The 14,985-nt window shown below is 36.2% G+C and overlaps 1 protein-coding gene across 1 annotated transcript; it reads left to right on the top strand.

Moving 5' to 3' along the window:
• On the top strand, window positions 503-1,470 carry LOC107608605. The gene is made up of 2 exons (XM_016310356.1): window positions 503-812; window positions 1,163-1,470. The coding sequence occupies exons 1-2, from the start codon at window positions 503-505 to the stop codon at window positions 1,468-1,470; spliced, it is 618 nt and encodes a 205-aa protein (XP_016165842.1).

The following is a 14,985-nucleotide window of genomic DNA, read 5'->3' as shown; positions in this document are numbered from 1 at the left end:
ACCTTGGATGAGAATTAAGGAAGAGGATTTAGTGGATAAATTTGTGGATCTTAAGCTGGATATTGGTGAAGTTGCCGGAAGAGCTTGTTTGAATCAGTTGTAGATTTCAAGTATGTTTAAATCAGAGATACAGAAAGCTCAGCAAGATAAGCAAAAGCTTCAGCAATTATTTCAACCAGTTGGTAAGGAGAGACGTGGAGAATTCACTAAGGATGGCAAAGGATTTTGGAGATACAAGGGAAGAATTTGTATACCGGATGTCGGAAGTCTGAGGCAAGACTTGTTGTCGGAAGCTCACAACAGTGGGTTTTCAATTCACTGAGGAAGTACAAAGATGTACTATGACTAAAAGAAGATGTTCCGGTGGCCTGGGATGAAAATTAATGTAGCTACAGTTGTATCTAAGTACTTGACGTGTCAGAAGGTAAAGATAGAGCGTCAGAAACCATAGGGAATGCTACAGCCACTTGAAATTCCTCAGTGGAGGTGGGAAGGAATTGCGATGGACTTTGTGACCGGTTTATCGAGGACTAGGTTGAAATTTGATACGGTTTGGGTAATCGTGGATCTCTTAACTAAATCTACTCATTTTCTGCCTATCTGGGTAAACTATTCAATGGAGGAGTTTGCGAGATTGTATATCAAGGAGATCGTAAGCTTGCACGGTGTGCCATCGAGTATAGTGTCGGACCGTGATCCCCGATTCACGTCAAGGTTTCAGGGGGTTCTCAAAGAGCTTTCGGTACGAGGCTATGTCTCATCATCGCATATCATCCACAAACGGATGGACAGTCAGAAAGAACTATTCAGACGTTGGAAGATATGCTAAGAGCATGTGTTTTGGATCAACCCGAAAGTTGGGACCGTTACATGCCATTGGTGGAGTTTGCGTACAATAACCGCTTTCATGCGAGCATTGGGATGGTTCCGTATGAAGCCTTGTATGGACGGAAGTGCCGATCTCCACTTTGTTGGTATGAGTTGGGTGAAGCAAGTGTATTGGGTCCTGATTTGGTAGCAGAGACTACTGAGAAGATTAAGAATATTCGGGAGAGAATTCTAATGGCACAGAGTCGACAGAAAAGCTATGCGGATTAGAGAAGGAAACCGTTGGAATTTGAAGTAGGAGAGCATGTATTTCTGAGGCTTACACCGACAACAGGGAATGGAAGAGCAATCAAAACAAAGAAGTTGAATCCGAGGTTCATTAGGCCGTTTAAGATTTTGAGGCGATTCAGGCCGGTGGCTTATCAAGTAACTTTGCCGCCTCACTTGTCTAACTTGCATGACGTATTCCACGTGTCACAACACCGTAAGTACATGTCGGATGTGGCTCATGTGTTAGAGCTTGAGTCGGTCGAGTTGAGGGAGAACTTGACATTTCATGTAACATTAGTGAGACTTGATGACACTAGTGTGAAGAAACTGCGAGGAAAGGAAGTTTCACTGGTTAAATTTGCTTTGAAGTGAGCATGAGTTGAGGAGCATACTTGGGAATTGGAGTCCGAGATGTGGAAGGATTTTCCCGAGTTATTCTCAAGTAATCACTAAATTTTGAGGGCAAAATCTCCTATTTAGTGGGGAGAATGTAAGAACCGAGACTAATTAACCGTCTAATTAAATAATTAATATTGCTCAAAATAGGATTCGAAAATTTAGAATGAGAATTAGATGATTTAAATATGATTTTCGGATTCAGTAGATTTTTCTGAGACAGAAAATGTATTTTCTGGGAAAAACCGAGAAAAATCACGAACCAGCAGCCGAACTGGTCGAACCGATTTAAGTCTGTCCAGTACTATGCGAGAAAAATTAAAAACAGTAGAAAACTTTAGAAAAATATTTAAATTCGAAAACCGAGCGTTCATTTTAAAGGTTTGGCCCAAAGTTGGGCCAAACGTGCTAAAAACGCTAACGGGTTAGACCGGGCCCAAGTTGGGCTCAAGCCCAACATATATATACTCTCATTAAAGGCCAATTCAGCACACAACACTTAAACACAACACCCACACCAGCTGAAAGCAAGAGAGGGAGAAGAGAGAAGAAGCACTATTCATCATCATCTTCTCAAGCTCATAACTTGAGCTATGGAGCTCCGATCGCCGCACCGTTTATGGCCACACGATCCTTGCGAAGAGCTCTACAAAACTCACACAAGAAACTGGTAAGAAAATCATGAAATGCCTCTCATTTCTTACTTCCAAAATTTCGAAATTTTAGGGCTTTGTGTTGAGTGAAATTTTGTGATTTTGGGTGTTTAGGTACACTCTAGCACTTGATTACTAGTGGGCTTTGCTTCCAAAATTGTTAGGTAAGGTGAGTTGTTCTTAACCCTTGTGAAATTCTAATTATGATGAACCCTAGGTTGATTAGTTATAATTTGTGTGTATATAGCTTAATTATTGTGAGTTGGGAAGCCTTTGGAATTGAGTTGATGGCTTGTTGGTGATTGTTAATGCTTGTTGGAGTTGATTTGTGGCTTGGATTGTGGTTGAAAGATTAACTTATACTCAATTGGATTTTGGTACATATTAGAAATCGGCCAAGGTATGATTTCAGTTTCCTCTATGTAATATATAATATTTCTGGACACTTAGGCTAGTGACCCATAGGATAGGATTGAATTAATTTGGTTGTTGAAATTATTGTATGATGATTTGATGACTTGGGATTTTGATGAATTGAAATATTGATATTGATAGTATGGTATTGGAGATTGAGATTTGAAATTGATTATGATGATTGTTGGTAATGGTGGAAAGATAATTGAATTAATGTGTTGGTTGAGACATGAATGTATTATTATGTATTTGATAATGGGGATTGATGATTGCATGAGGTTTGGTGGTGAATTGAGGTATGAAAAATGTGAATTTGATGTGTTTTGGGAGTTTGATGAGATGGTGGTTTAGTTTTGGTTGTGAAATTAGAAAATTGAGAATTTATGAACTTTTGGTAAAACTGAAATTTTGATGAACTTTAATGAATCATATCTTGAGCTACCGTACTTGAAATTCAATGAATTTTATATCAAATAAAAGATAATTGAACAAGCTTTAAAATGGTTTAAATTTTGTGGAAATATGAATTTGGTAGAAGAATATATGAAAGTTGAAAATTTGGTGTCAAAATCTGAATTCTGCAATGTTGCAGAATTTTGTGATTTCTGGTTTGTGTGCGCATGTACACCCCTATGAGTTTTTGAACCTGTGCGCACGCACAGCCTTGTTCATAGGCACACACAGGGGAAGGGTTACTGATGGGAGCGCTAGCACGCCCTGTGCGCACACATAACCAACGAAGTTCTGCAAGCTGTGCGCACGCACATCCCTGTGCGCATGCACACGTTGGAAGGTGCATTCTGTTGAGGGCGTTCGCACGCCTTATGCAAGCGAACAGAATTGGAAAATTTTGTACTTATGCATACACACACCTCTATGCGTACGCACACTTTTGAAAATCCTCCTGGGCGTGCGCACGCACACCCCTGTGCGTACACACATGCCCTATTTTTCAACTAAAACTTTGTTTTTAACTATTTCACCTTTCCAATAAGCTTGTAACCTTCTGTGACACCTATTTAAGACTCTTTGGCTTATTTTTGGGTATCAAAACATGGAAAAAGGTCCTAGGAGATTTAATTTGGTACTACATTGAAAAGTTAGAAAATGGAGGCTTAGGTTTCTGGTGTACTGAGGATGGCTTTGGTGGAGTAAGAAGGAAGAATGGTATATGAATTGAGAAACTGATGAACTAATGAGTTCGGAATGGAAATGTTTAATTGCAGTGGTTGAGATGAGTCAAGGACTCAGAATTGCAATGATGAATCATTGATATACTGAAAATATTTTCTGAAAACCACTGTATTTCTATTTTATATTGAGATTGTTGAGACGCTATGCGCTCGGCAGGGACGGTGGTTAGATCCTACCTATCGAGGTAGCGGCGGGGGCGTAAGGGTGGTGGTTTGTCCTGCTTGCGTTGAGATGTGAGGTCTGTGGCAATAGTATCCCGCTCGCATCCCTTCAGATCACTAGAGTTTGTAGGCATAAAATTCTGGACGGTGTTTTGAGCACCATATCTCGGGGGTTCCCAATTATGATTCCGAATGGCGACATCTCCATGGAGATGTGTCGAGTTGGCAGTTGAACCGACAATGTGATATCATAGCCAGTAGGATAGGCATTCATCATGTGTATCTTCTATATGTTTGTTTGCTTTGCTGACTTGTAATTTGTTTGCCTAATTGTATAAAATGCCTAATTGCCTATTTGAATTACTTGAGATATATGCCTATACTTGTGTTTTACTTGCATTGTAATTAATTATGTTTTCTACTGGGATTGAGGAGGCTCGGAAGGCGGTGGTGATGGGATCGCATGGAGGATAGGTTGGTGAAGGCTGTGGGACAGCGGAGAGTTGTTAGTTAGAAAATCCACTAAGTTAGATTACCCTTTTATTATGTTAAGGTTTTAAGTTATGCTTTACTATTTTAGTCATGCTTTAAGATGAATCTTGTGATGGATATGAAGTTCTAGGATTGCCTCTGGCATCTCGGAGTCTTATATCTTACATCACTGGGCACTGTTACCATATTGAGAACTTCCGGTTCTCATACCATATTTTGTTGTTGTTTTTCACATGCAGGTCGCAACCCACCTCGGTGAGTTGTTTCAATGGTGACAGAGTGGAGGATCCTGGATATATTTTGGAGTCTTTTTGCTTATTTTTTATTATCTCTCATCTTTTGTATTTAGTGTTGCCTAGAGGCTTATTTGAGAGAAAAACTTGTATAAGCTGTTTTTAAACTTTCAGATTTCTATATGGTCTAAATATAGCTAGCCGGCTTAAACTCCGCGAGTCGTGGCTAGATCTTCATACTATTATACTCTTATGTTTTGATATATCATATCTATATCTTGTGCGTTAAGTTTGTAGCTTTGTGAGTACGTTTTGCGCTTTTCAAATCCTATTTTTGAGCTATATCCTTCATCGGGCTTCTAGACTATATTAATTCTTTCTATATTATATGTATGAGTTTAGAATTATCGTAACCTTTGATTAACCTTTGCTTTACGACGTGAGGTATAGCTTAGGGTAATTAGGGTGTTACATTTACTGACTTTTATGGGCACTATCATATGTTGCAAATTCACTATCTTCTAACTTTATCAAACTAATTTATAAACTGAATGATTTAGAACTAAGATATGTATATCTGCTTGAGGCATAAACTTCTAGACGAGGATTCAATGCTTGAGGGTTGCTGTTGTTACTTGTTTGTGAGACATTTAACATACATACACACAAACATATATATTTAATCTCGCTCTGACTCTTTTTGTCAAGTATATCATTTTTATCTAGAGGCAACTAGTTAGATTTACATAATTGATTCCTTTTACAATGCTAAGATTCTAAGGAACACAAAAACCTGGTTATTGTATATATTGTCTTGCTGGATTCTGAGAGAAATAATGCTACTCAGAAAAAAAATGAAAAAAAATTAAGCTGGAGTTTATCACTGTCTTGAATAAGAGTTTCCTTTTTGCAGATGTTGACAGGCTTACGTATTCAGTGTTGCCTCCTGATAATGGTATTGGGGAAGAGTTGGTCAGGACTTTGCTTTAGCCCAAGTCAATGGTCTATGGTGAGCTATTTCCTTAGTCAAATGTGTAGAGACCAAGACTAATATTTTGCTTTCTTGTGTCAAAATCTCTTGTTGATTATCACTGCTGATATTATTAAACTAGTGTGTAGAGTTAATATGATTTCCCTGTTGGTTATGATCTGTGATATTTGTGCTATTTTCCAGGCAGCTGTTGCACGTAGCTTTTGCAATGTGATCTATATTTATAACTAGGACATACATGTTTGTACGTTATGACCGTAAGGATTCTGTACAGTACTTCAACACTTTTATCTTAAATTTTTATGGAAATAGGAATAAGTATCTGCTATTAATTGCTTCTCCATGATTCATTCTTAATTTTCCAGCCATGCAATACCCTTTAGACTTGAATATGACTTAACTATGACAATTTACAATATTTCTTTGGCTATTTATTTTTGATGATAAGAATTGTATGTTGTTCACTTTAATCTCAATTGTTGATTTCTCTCTTCTATTGTTTTGGTTCACATTTCAGTTCAGTTCCTATGCACCGTGTTGTTTTTTTCCTTATTAGTCAAGGCAATCAAGTTTATGTATCTAGCTTACTTTAATTACATAAATTGGCTTATTTTCTTAATTTTTCTTTTTCGTTTCCTTGGACATAAGTGATATTAAGTGACCTGGTATTTTCTTGTGGAGGCAAAGGAATAATTGAAAATCTACTAAAATTTGTATATGTTTACTTTTAGTTGCTAGAATTCCTTAGTTATTTTTCAATATTTCAGGCTTTGGCATCCTACCTCGTTAAACTTCATGCAGAATGTAGTTAATGAAAGCCAGAGTCCTGTAATAGCTGTTACCGAAGGATGCCAGGCGAATTTTTTCAGTTGATGGTTTCTTTAATGCTTTATTGTCATAATGAGTTCTTCCTTATACCTTCTATTGGTATCTATTTCTAAGCTTCATCATTTAATATAATTGTAGCTGACTTTATGGGAGTTGAGAATGAAAGAAAATAGTGGTTTGCGGCTTGGAGTATTAGGTGTGCCAGCAGTTGTTTAGTTTGTTTGCATGCTCTTTCTTTCCGAATCCCCAAGATGGCTATTTATGGTACATAATTGCTTTGAGAGTTGTGCCAAAAATGCTACTTTCGAAAGCTACTTGTTTAGGAAAGCATCTTGAGATTTTGCTTTCATGTACATAATAGGAAAAAAGAAGCAGTTGATGTGCTTTCTAAGATCTATATATGATCTTGCTTACTTAGAGGATGAAGTTGATTTCCTCACAGCTCAATCGGAGCAAGACTGCCAGAAAATGAATAATGTCAAATTCTGGCATGTTTTTCGATCAAAGGAAATCATATTGTCTTTCCTTGTTGGAGGAGGACTTCTGGTAATAATGCTTGTTTCCTTTTCTTTTATTCTTTAATCTTCTTTTAAAGTTTTTTTACAAGATAACACATGTTTTGGTTTGCGAGTTTGAGTAATAGGCTGAAAGAAAATAAGGCTAGTGTTTCCTAGAATGGAAAGTGAAGCTTCAAAATAATTTATCAATTTTGTATCTATTTTTGCCATCTTTTGCAGGTGAAAAAAGTTCACAAATGTTCCAGAAATAATTATGTATGATCTAAGGGAAGGAAGTTTAAGAGGGCTAGAGGAAGAAGGAGGAACAGCAAAGGACTTAGGATTTAAGTTGTATTGTTTCTGTATTTTTCTTCAATTTTTAGTTTTGGAATTTGAACTCAAGATTTATTTTTTATTTGAGTATTAGTTTTTTAATGTCTAAAACAATTATAGCAAAAATTATATATGTCACTAATTATTGTTTGATTTGTCTTGTAATTAAAATTGTATACTATATTTGTAGGTTTGGTAATAAAAAAGAACTGAAAATTTATAATTTGCAGCGGTGAAGGTAAAAATAAGAAAAAGGATTTTTTTTAACTTTATAAGGCTATTGCCACGCTTTTAAAATTTGGCTGTATATCGCTGTCGCCACGATTAAAAAGCGTGGCCATATCTCTCTCTATCGCCACGCTTTGAAAGCGTGGCCATATCTCTCTGTCGCCACACTTTAAAAGCATGGCCATATTTCACATATGGTCATGTTTTTAAAGCGTGGCCATATCTCTCACATACGGCCATGCCTTTAAGCGTGGCCATTTTGAAAAAGCGTGGCAAAAAAAAGCGTGGCAATAGGTCACAAAAGTGTGGCGATAGAGCAACCGCCAAGCTCGCAGACGAGACCCTTTCAAAAGCATGGCGGTAGTTCAAAAAGCGTGGCGAAAAGCTATCTCCAAGCTTTTTTCAGCTTTTTGCCACACTTTAAAAGCATGGGAATAGAGCTGTTTTCTTGTAGTGCTATCACAGGGCTAACTTGTAACGACCCAACTCCTGGTATGCCATGGTCATACAAGAAGCTAAGTGTCACTAACTTGTTTTTCTATTTATTAACTATTATTTAATATATGAGCCTGTGCCACATTAAAGCGTTATCAATTTTACGAGCGAATTTTTTTAAAAACATTTGAAGCGATATAAAGGATCCAATATAAATAGACATATACATATAGAAATATAAAGAAACATAAAGAAACATATAGCATAACTGATAATATACATCATGTAAACTATAAACAGAACATGTAGCGTTTATAAAAGATCATGTCAGTATACACCACTCTTACTATCAAAATGTCACATTTTCGGTTGCGCCACTCTAATAGCGAGAAGTAATACGACGATTTTATATACTTAATAATAAAATAGGAGCCTTTGACTCGAAACTGTATTGCTATCTTCTTTGAAAAATCGGAAAAATACTTTTTCTTGAAAACAAACAAGCATATACATATATACAAAACTTCTTACTCAAGCAACTTACAAATATTATATACATACATGTCATTACAGTCACGACTCCTATCCCTCTTACAAGAATATAATAATATAGGCAAGAAAAATCTATAACATATATATACAAACAGAAATAGCATCTATAACAACTTAGCAAGAACTCCGTGAGCTTCCTCGTCCATCCTGAAAAGAGAAGTCTGTAGGGGGATGAAAACTTCGTCCTCGTAGGTTTTCAGTAGAGGGTTTAAGAATTGTCATAAGAAGATATTTTAAATAAAACTATTTTCAACCGCAGTAATCGTCAGTTCATTATCCAAATCTAAAGCTCATATTTTTTTCTTATAAAAATTTCACGCAAAATAACATTCCATACATTTCACCGCTTACTAAGAAACTATTTTAACCAAAACTTATCACTGATCCAACCAATGATGGCCTCTGGCTCAAATCAAATCAACTTGGCCTCCGGTCCAAATTAAATCAACTCGGCCTCTGGCCTAAATTAAATCAACTCGGCCTCCGTTTCAAATTAAAACAAATCAACATCAAAACTCAATACAAAAGCAGAATCAATCATTAAAGCTTTAAATCAATAATAAAAAGTACTCAATTAATATAAAATTACCTAAAAAATATTTTTGAGTAAATAAAATAAATCATAAATAATTTATTATTTAGTTTCCAAAAATTTGGGGTCTTACATCCTACCCCACTTATAAAAGTTTTCGTCCTCGAAAATTAACGTAATACATAAAGCATTACATAGTGCCAACACTTTACTTTTAAACTTCTTATGGAAAAGCAAAAAGTCTCAGCTCATATGTATACATATACAGTTTTCAAATACTTGGATTTTCATATGGTATAAAGATATAAGGGTAGAAATGTAATTACAAAGCAGAAGTTACAAGGCAAGCTTGATGCAAAAGATGACATGGTTCAAACATGCGATGGTAACGCAAGGTGGTGAAAGGTTATAAAATAGGCTGTGGTTAAAACGACGTGCATCTGCACACTGATCTCGTACGAATTTCAGAGCTTTAACTTCCCAAACTTCAACTTCTAGCGTTTTCCAAACCCCGCGATATGCGCTTCCTATTACTTATATTTTTGCCTATGATAACCCGATAGTGCTCTCATATACATAAACCATTAGTGTTAAGCTGACTGATGAGCGGATAATTTATACGCTTTTTGGCATTGTTTTTAGTATGTTTTTAGTAGAATCTAGTTACTTTTAGGGATGTTTTCATTAGTTTTTATGTTAAATTCACATTTCTGGACATTACTATGAGTTTGTGTATTTTTCTGTGATTTCAGGTATTTTCTGGCTGAAATTGAGGGACTTGAGCAAAAATCAGATTCAAAGGTTGAAGAAGGACTGTTGATGCTGTTGGATTCTGACCTCCCTGCACTCAAAGTGGATTTTCTGGAGCTACAGAACTCAAAACGGCGCGCTTTCAATTGCGTTGAAAGGTAGACATCCAGGGCTTTCCAGACATGTATAATAGTTCGTACTTTGCCCAAGTTTAGATGATGTAAACTGGCGTTCAACGCCAGTTCTCTGCCCAATTCTGGCGTCCAGCGCCAGAAACAAGTTGCAAAGTGGAGTTCAACGCCCAAACTGGCACCAAAACTGGCGTTCAACTCCAGGAATGACCTCTACACGTTTAACACTCAAGCTCAGCCCAAGCACACACCAAGTGGACCCCGAAAGTGGATTTATGCATCAATTACTTACTTCTGTAAACCCTAGTAGCTAGTTTATTATAAATAGGACCTTTTACTATTGTATTAGACATCTTTGGATTATCTTTTGATCTATTGATCACGTTTTGAGGGCTGGCCTCTCGGCCATGCCTGGACCTTCACTTATGTATTTTCAACGGTAGAGCTTCTACACTCCATAGATTAAGGTGTGGAGCTCTGCTGTTCCTCAAAGATTAATGCAAAGTACTACTGTTTTCTATTCAATTCAACTTATTCCACTTCTAAGATATTCATTCGCACTTCAACCTGAATGTGATGAACGTGACAATCATCATCATTCCCTATGAACGCATGCCTGAAAACCACTCCCGTTCTACCTTCGATTGAACGAGTATCTCTTAGATTACTAATACAGGGGACCGAGTCCGAGATATTGGGATCTTCGTGGTATAAGCTAGATTGATGGCGGCATTCATGAGAATCCAGAAAGTCTAAACCTTGTCCGTGGTATTCCGAGTGTAAGGTATTACTTGGATGACCCAGTGCACTTGCTGGTTAGTTGTGCGAAGTTGTGAACCATGGTATTGGCATCATGTTTTTGGCGCCATTGTCAGGGAAAGAAAGAGCAATGAATTTTACATAATCAAAGTGTAATCACAATTTCGTCCACCAAGTTTTTGGCGCCGTTGCCGGGGATTGCTCGAGTTTGGACAACTAACGGTTCATCTTGTTGCTCAGATTAGGTAATTTTCTTTTTGTTTTGTTTTCAAAAATTTTTCAAAAATTTTTCAAAAATTTCTCCTTTGTTTTTGAAAAAATCTAAAAATAAAAAAAGTTTTCAAAAATATAATAAAAATAATGTTTTCAAAAATAAATTATTCTATGGCTTCAAAACTTTCCAGAATGAATTCTAGAGTTTCATGGTAACATGTTGAATCCTATCTGGCTGAAAAGCCATACCCAAACTCCTTTGGGATTGGTCTTCAACTAATCACCTCAATGGATGTAAATCCATTCTAAAGCTTGAATGGCTATTAAGCCATATCTGACCCTTTGATTGGAGCTTTAGACTAAAGAGCACAAGATTCCTGGAATTCATATTAAAGATTTTGAAATCCTTATTTTTTGTTTTTCAATTAATTTTCAAAAAAAAAATACAAAAAAAAAATTAGAAAATCATAAAAATCAAAAATATTTTTGTGTTCTTGTTTGAGTCTTGAGTCATGTTATAAGTTTGGTGTCAATTGCATGTGCATCTTGCATTTTTCGAAAAAAATCATGCATTCATAGTGTTCTTCATGATCTTCAAGTTGTTCTTGGTAAGTCTTCTTGTTTGATCTTTGCATTTGCATGTTTTGTGTCTTTTCTTGTTTTTCATATGCATTCTTGAATTCTTAGTGCCTAAGCATTAAAGATTTCTAAGTTTGGTGTCTTGCATGTTTTTATTGCATTAAAAATTTTTCAAAAATGTGTTCTTGATGTTCATCATGATCTTCATAGTGTTCTTGGTGTTCATCTTGACATTCATAGCATTCTTGCATGCATTCATTGTTTTGATCCATAACTTTCATGCAGTGCATTATTTTTCTTGTTTTTCTCTCTCATCATAAAAATTCAAAAAATCAAAAAAATATCTTTCCCTTTTTCTCTCTCAAAATTTTGAAAATTAGATTTGGCTTTTCCAAAAATTTTTAAAATCTAGTTGTTTTTATGAGTCAAATCAAATTTTCAATTTAAAAATCTTATCTTTTTCAAAATATTTTTCAAAAATCAAATCTTTTTCATTTTTCTTAGTTATTTTCAAAAATTATAAAAATGTTTTTCAAAAATCTTTTTCTTATCTTTATCACATAATTTTCGAAAATAACATCACCAATTAATGTTTTGATTCAAAAATTTCAAGTTTATTACTTACTTGTTAAGAAAGATTCAAACTTTAAGTTCTAGAATCATATCTTGTGATTTCTTATGAATCAAGTCATTTATTGTGATTTTAAAAATCAAATCTTTTCCAAAACTAATTTCAATCATATCTTTTCAAAAATATCTTCTCATCTTATCTTTTTCAAAAATTTGATTTCAAAATATCTTTTCTAACTTCCTAACTTCTTATCTTTTCAAAATTTGTTGCAACTAACCAACTAACTTTTTGTTTGTTTTTTATCTTTTTCAAAACCACCTAACTAACTCTCTCTCTCTAATTTTCAAAAATATCTTCCCTCTTTTTCAAAATTTCTTTTTAATTAACTAATTATTTCAATTTTTAAAATCTTAATTTTCGAAAATTACTAACATTTTTCAAAAACTATTTTCGAAAATTACTAACTCTTTTTCAAAAATTATTTTCGAAAATCCTCTCCCTCTCTCATCTTATGCTATTTATTTATTCATCTACTAACACCTCTTCCTCACATCACTCACCAAATTCGAACCCCCCTCTTCTATCTGTGTTCAAATTTTTTCTTCTTCTTCTCTTCTTCTACTAACAATAAGGAACCTCTTTACTGTGACATAGATGATTCCTCTTCTTTTATTTTTCTCTTCTCTTTCTTATGAGCAGGGACAAAGAAAAAGGCATTCTTGTTGAAGCTGATCCAGAACTTGAAAGGACTAGGTGGATCCATTCACCTAAAGAAAACGCCTGCAGAAGCTAAAGAACTCATTGACATGGTTGCAAATAACCAGTTCATGTACACTTCTGAAAGGAATCCTGTGAATAATGGGACGCCTATGAAGAAGGGAGTTATTGAAGTTGATACTCTGAATGCCATATTGGCTCAGAACAAAATATTGACATAGCAAGTCAATATGATTTCTCAGAGTCTGAATGGAGTGCAAGCTGCATCCAACAGTACTCAAGAGGCTTCCTATGAAGAAGAAGCTTATGATCCTGAAAACCCTGCAATAGCAGAGGTGAATTACTTAGGTGAACCTTATGGAAACACCTATAATCCATCATGGAGAAATCATCCAAATCTCTCGTGGAAGGATCAAAGGCCTCAACAAGGCTTTAATAATGGTGGAAGAAACAGGTTTAACAATAATAAACCTTTTCCATCATCCACTCAGCAACAGACAGAGAACCCTGAACAAAATACTTCTAATTTAGCAAACTTAGTCTCTGATCTATCTAAGGCCACTGTAAGTTTCATGAATGAAACAAGGTCTTCCATTAGAAATTTGGAAGCACAAGTGGGCCAGCTGAGTAAAAGGATCACTGAAATCCCTCCTAGCACTCTCCCAAGCAATACAGAAGAAAATCCAAAAGGAGAGTGCAAGGCCATTGACATAACCAAAATGGCCGAACCCAATGAGGGAGAGGAGGACGTGAATCCCAAGGAGGAAGACCTCCTGGGACGCCCAGTGATCAATAAGGAGTTTCTCTTTGAGGAACCAAAGGAATCTGAGACTCATCTAGAAACCATAGAGATTCCATTGAACCTCCTTAAGCCATTCATGAGCTCTGATGAGTATTCCTCTTCTGAAGAGAATGAGGATGTTACTGAAGAGCAAACTGCCAAGTTTCTTAGTGCAATCATGAAGCTGAATGCCAAATTATTTGGTATTGAGACTTGGGAAGATGAACCTCCCTTGTTCACCAATGAACTAAGTGATCTGGATCAACTGACATTACCTCATAAGAGACAGGATCCTGGAAAGTTCATAATACCTTGTACTATAGGCACCATGATCTTTAAGGCTCTGTGTGACCTTGGTTCAGGGATAAACCTCATGCCCCTCTCTGTAATAGAGAAACTGGGAATCTATGGGGTGCAAGCTGCTAAAATCTCATTAGAGATGACAGATAATTCAAGAAAACAGGCTTATGGACAAGTAGAGGACGTGTTAGTAAAGGTTGAAGGCCTTTACATCCCTCCTGATTTCATAGTCCTGGATACTGGAAAGGAAGAGGATGAATCCATCATCCTAGGAAGACCTTTCCTAGCCATAGCAAGAGATGTGATTGATGTGGACAGAGGAGAATTGATCCTTCAATTAAATAAGGACAACCTTGTGTTTACAACTCAAGGATCTCTCTCTGCATCCATAGAGAGGAAGCAGAAAAAGCTTCTCTCAAAGCAGAGTCAACCAAAGCCCCCACAGTCAGACTCTAAGTTTGGTGTTAGGAGGCCACAACCAAACTCTAAGTTTGGTGTTGAACTCCCATATCCAAACTCTAAGTTTGGTGTTGGGGAAGTCTCAACAATGCTCTGAACATCTATGAGGCTCCATGAGAGCCCACTGTCAAGCTATTGACATTAAAGAAGCGCTTGTTGGGAGGCAACCCAATTTCTATTTATCTAACTATATTTTTCTTAGTTATATGTCTTTATAGGTTCATGATCATGAGGAGTCACAAAATAAATATAAAAAATTGAAAACGGAATCAAAAACAGCAGAAGAAAATCCATTCTTCATCAAATTCACACAACACACCCCTCTACACCCTTCTTGGCCGAAACACTTCCCACTATCCTTCTCCTCCATTTCTTCTTCTTCTTCGTCATCTATTCTTTCTTCTCTTGCTCGAGGGCGAGCAAAATTCTAAGTTTGGTATGGTAAAAGCATAAGCTTTTTGTTTTTTCATTACCATTGATGGCACCTAAGACCGGAGAATCCTTTAGAAAAGGAAAAGGGAAGACAAAAGCTTCCACCTCCGAGTCATGGGAGATAGAAAGGTTCATCTCCAAAGCCCATCAAGACCACTTCTATGATGTTATGGCCAAGAAGAAGGTGATCTCCGAGGTCCCTTTCAAACTCAAAAGAAATGAGTATCCAGAGATCCGACATGAAATTCAAAGAAGA

The sequence above is a fragment of the Arachis ipaensis genome, chromosome B01, assembly GCF_000816755.2.
Source record: "Arachis ipaensis cultivar K30076 chromosome B01, Araip1.1, whole genome shotgun sequence".
In the NCBI taxonomy this organism is placed as follows: Eukaryota; Viridiplantae; Streptophyta; class Magnoliopsida; order Fabales; family Fabaceae; genus Arachis; species Arachis ipaensis.
Note: the sequence above shows the minus strand (reverse complement) of the source record. Positions and strands in the feature narration are given on the sequence as shown.

Bases quoted from the DNA above. Each gene is read 5' to 3' on its own strand.
- LOC107608605 (XM_016310356.1), top strand. From the start codon at position 503: ATGGACTTTGTGACCGGTTTATCGAGGACTAGGTTGAAATTTGATACG. The intron at 813-1,162 runs GTTGGAAGATAT...CACCGACAACAG, and splicing joins TCAGAAAGAACTATTCAGAC to GGAATGGAAGAGCAATCAAA.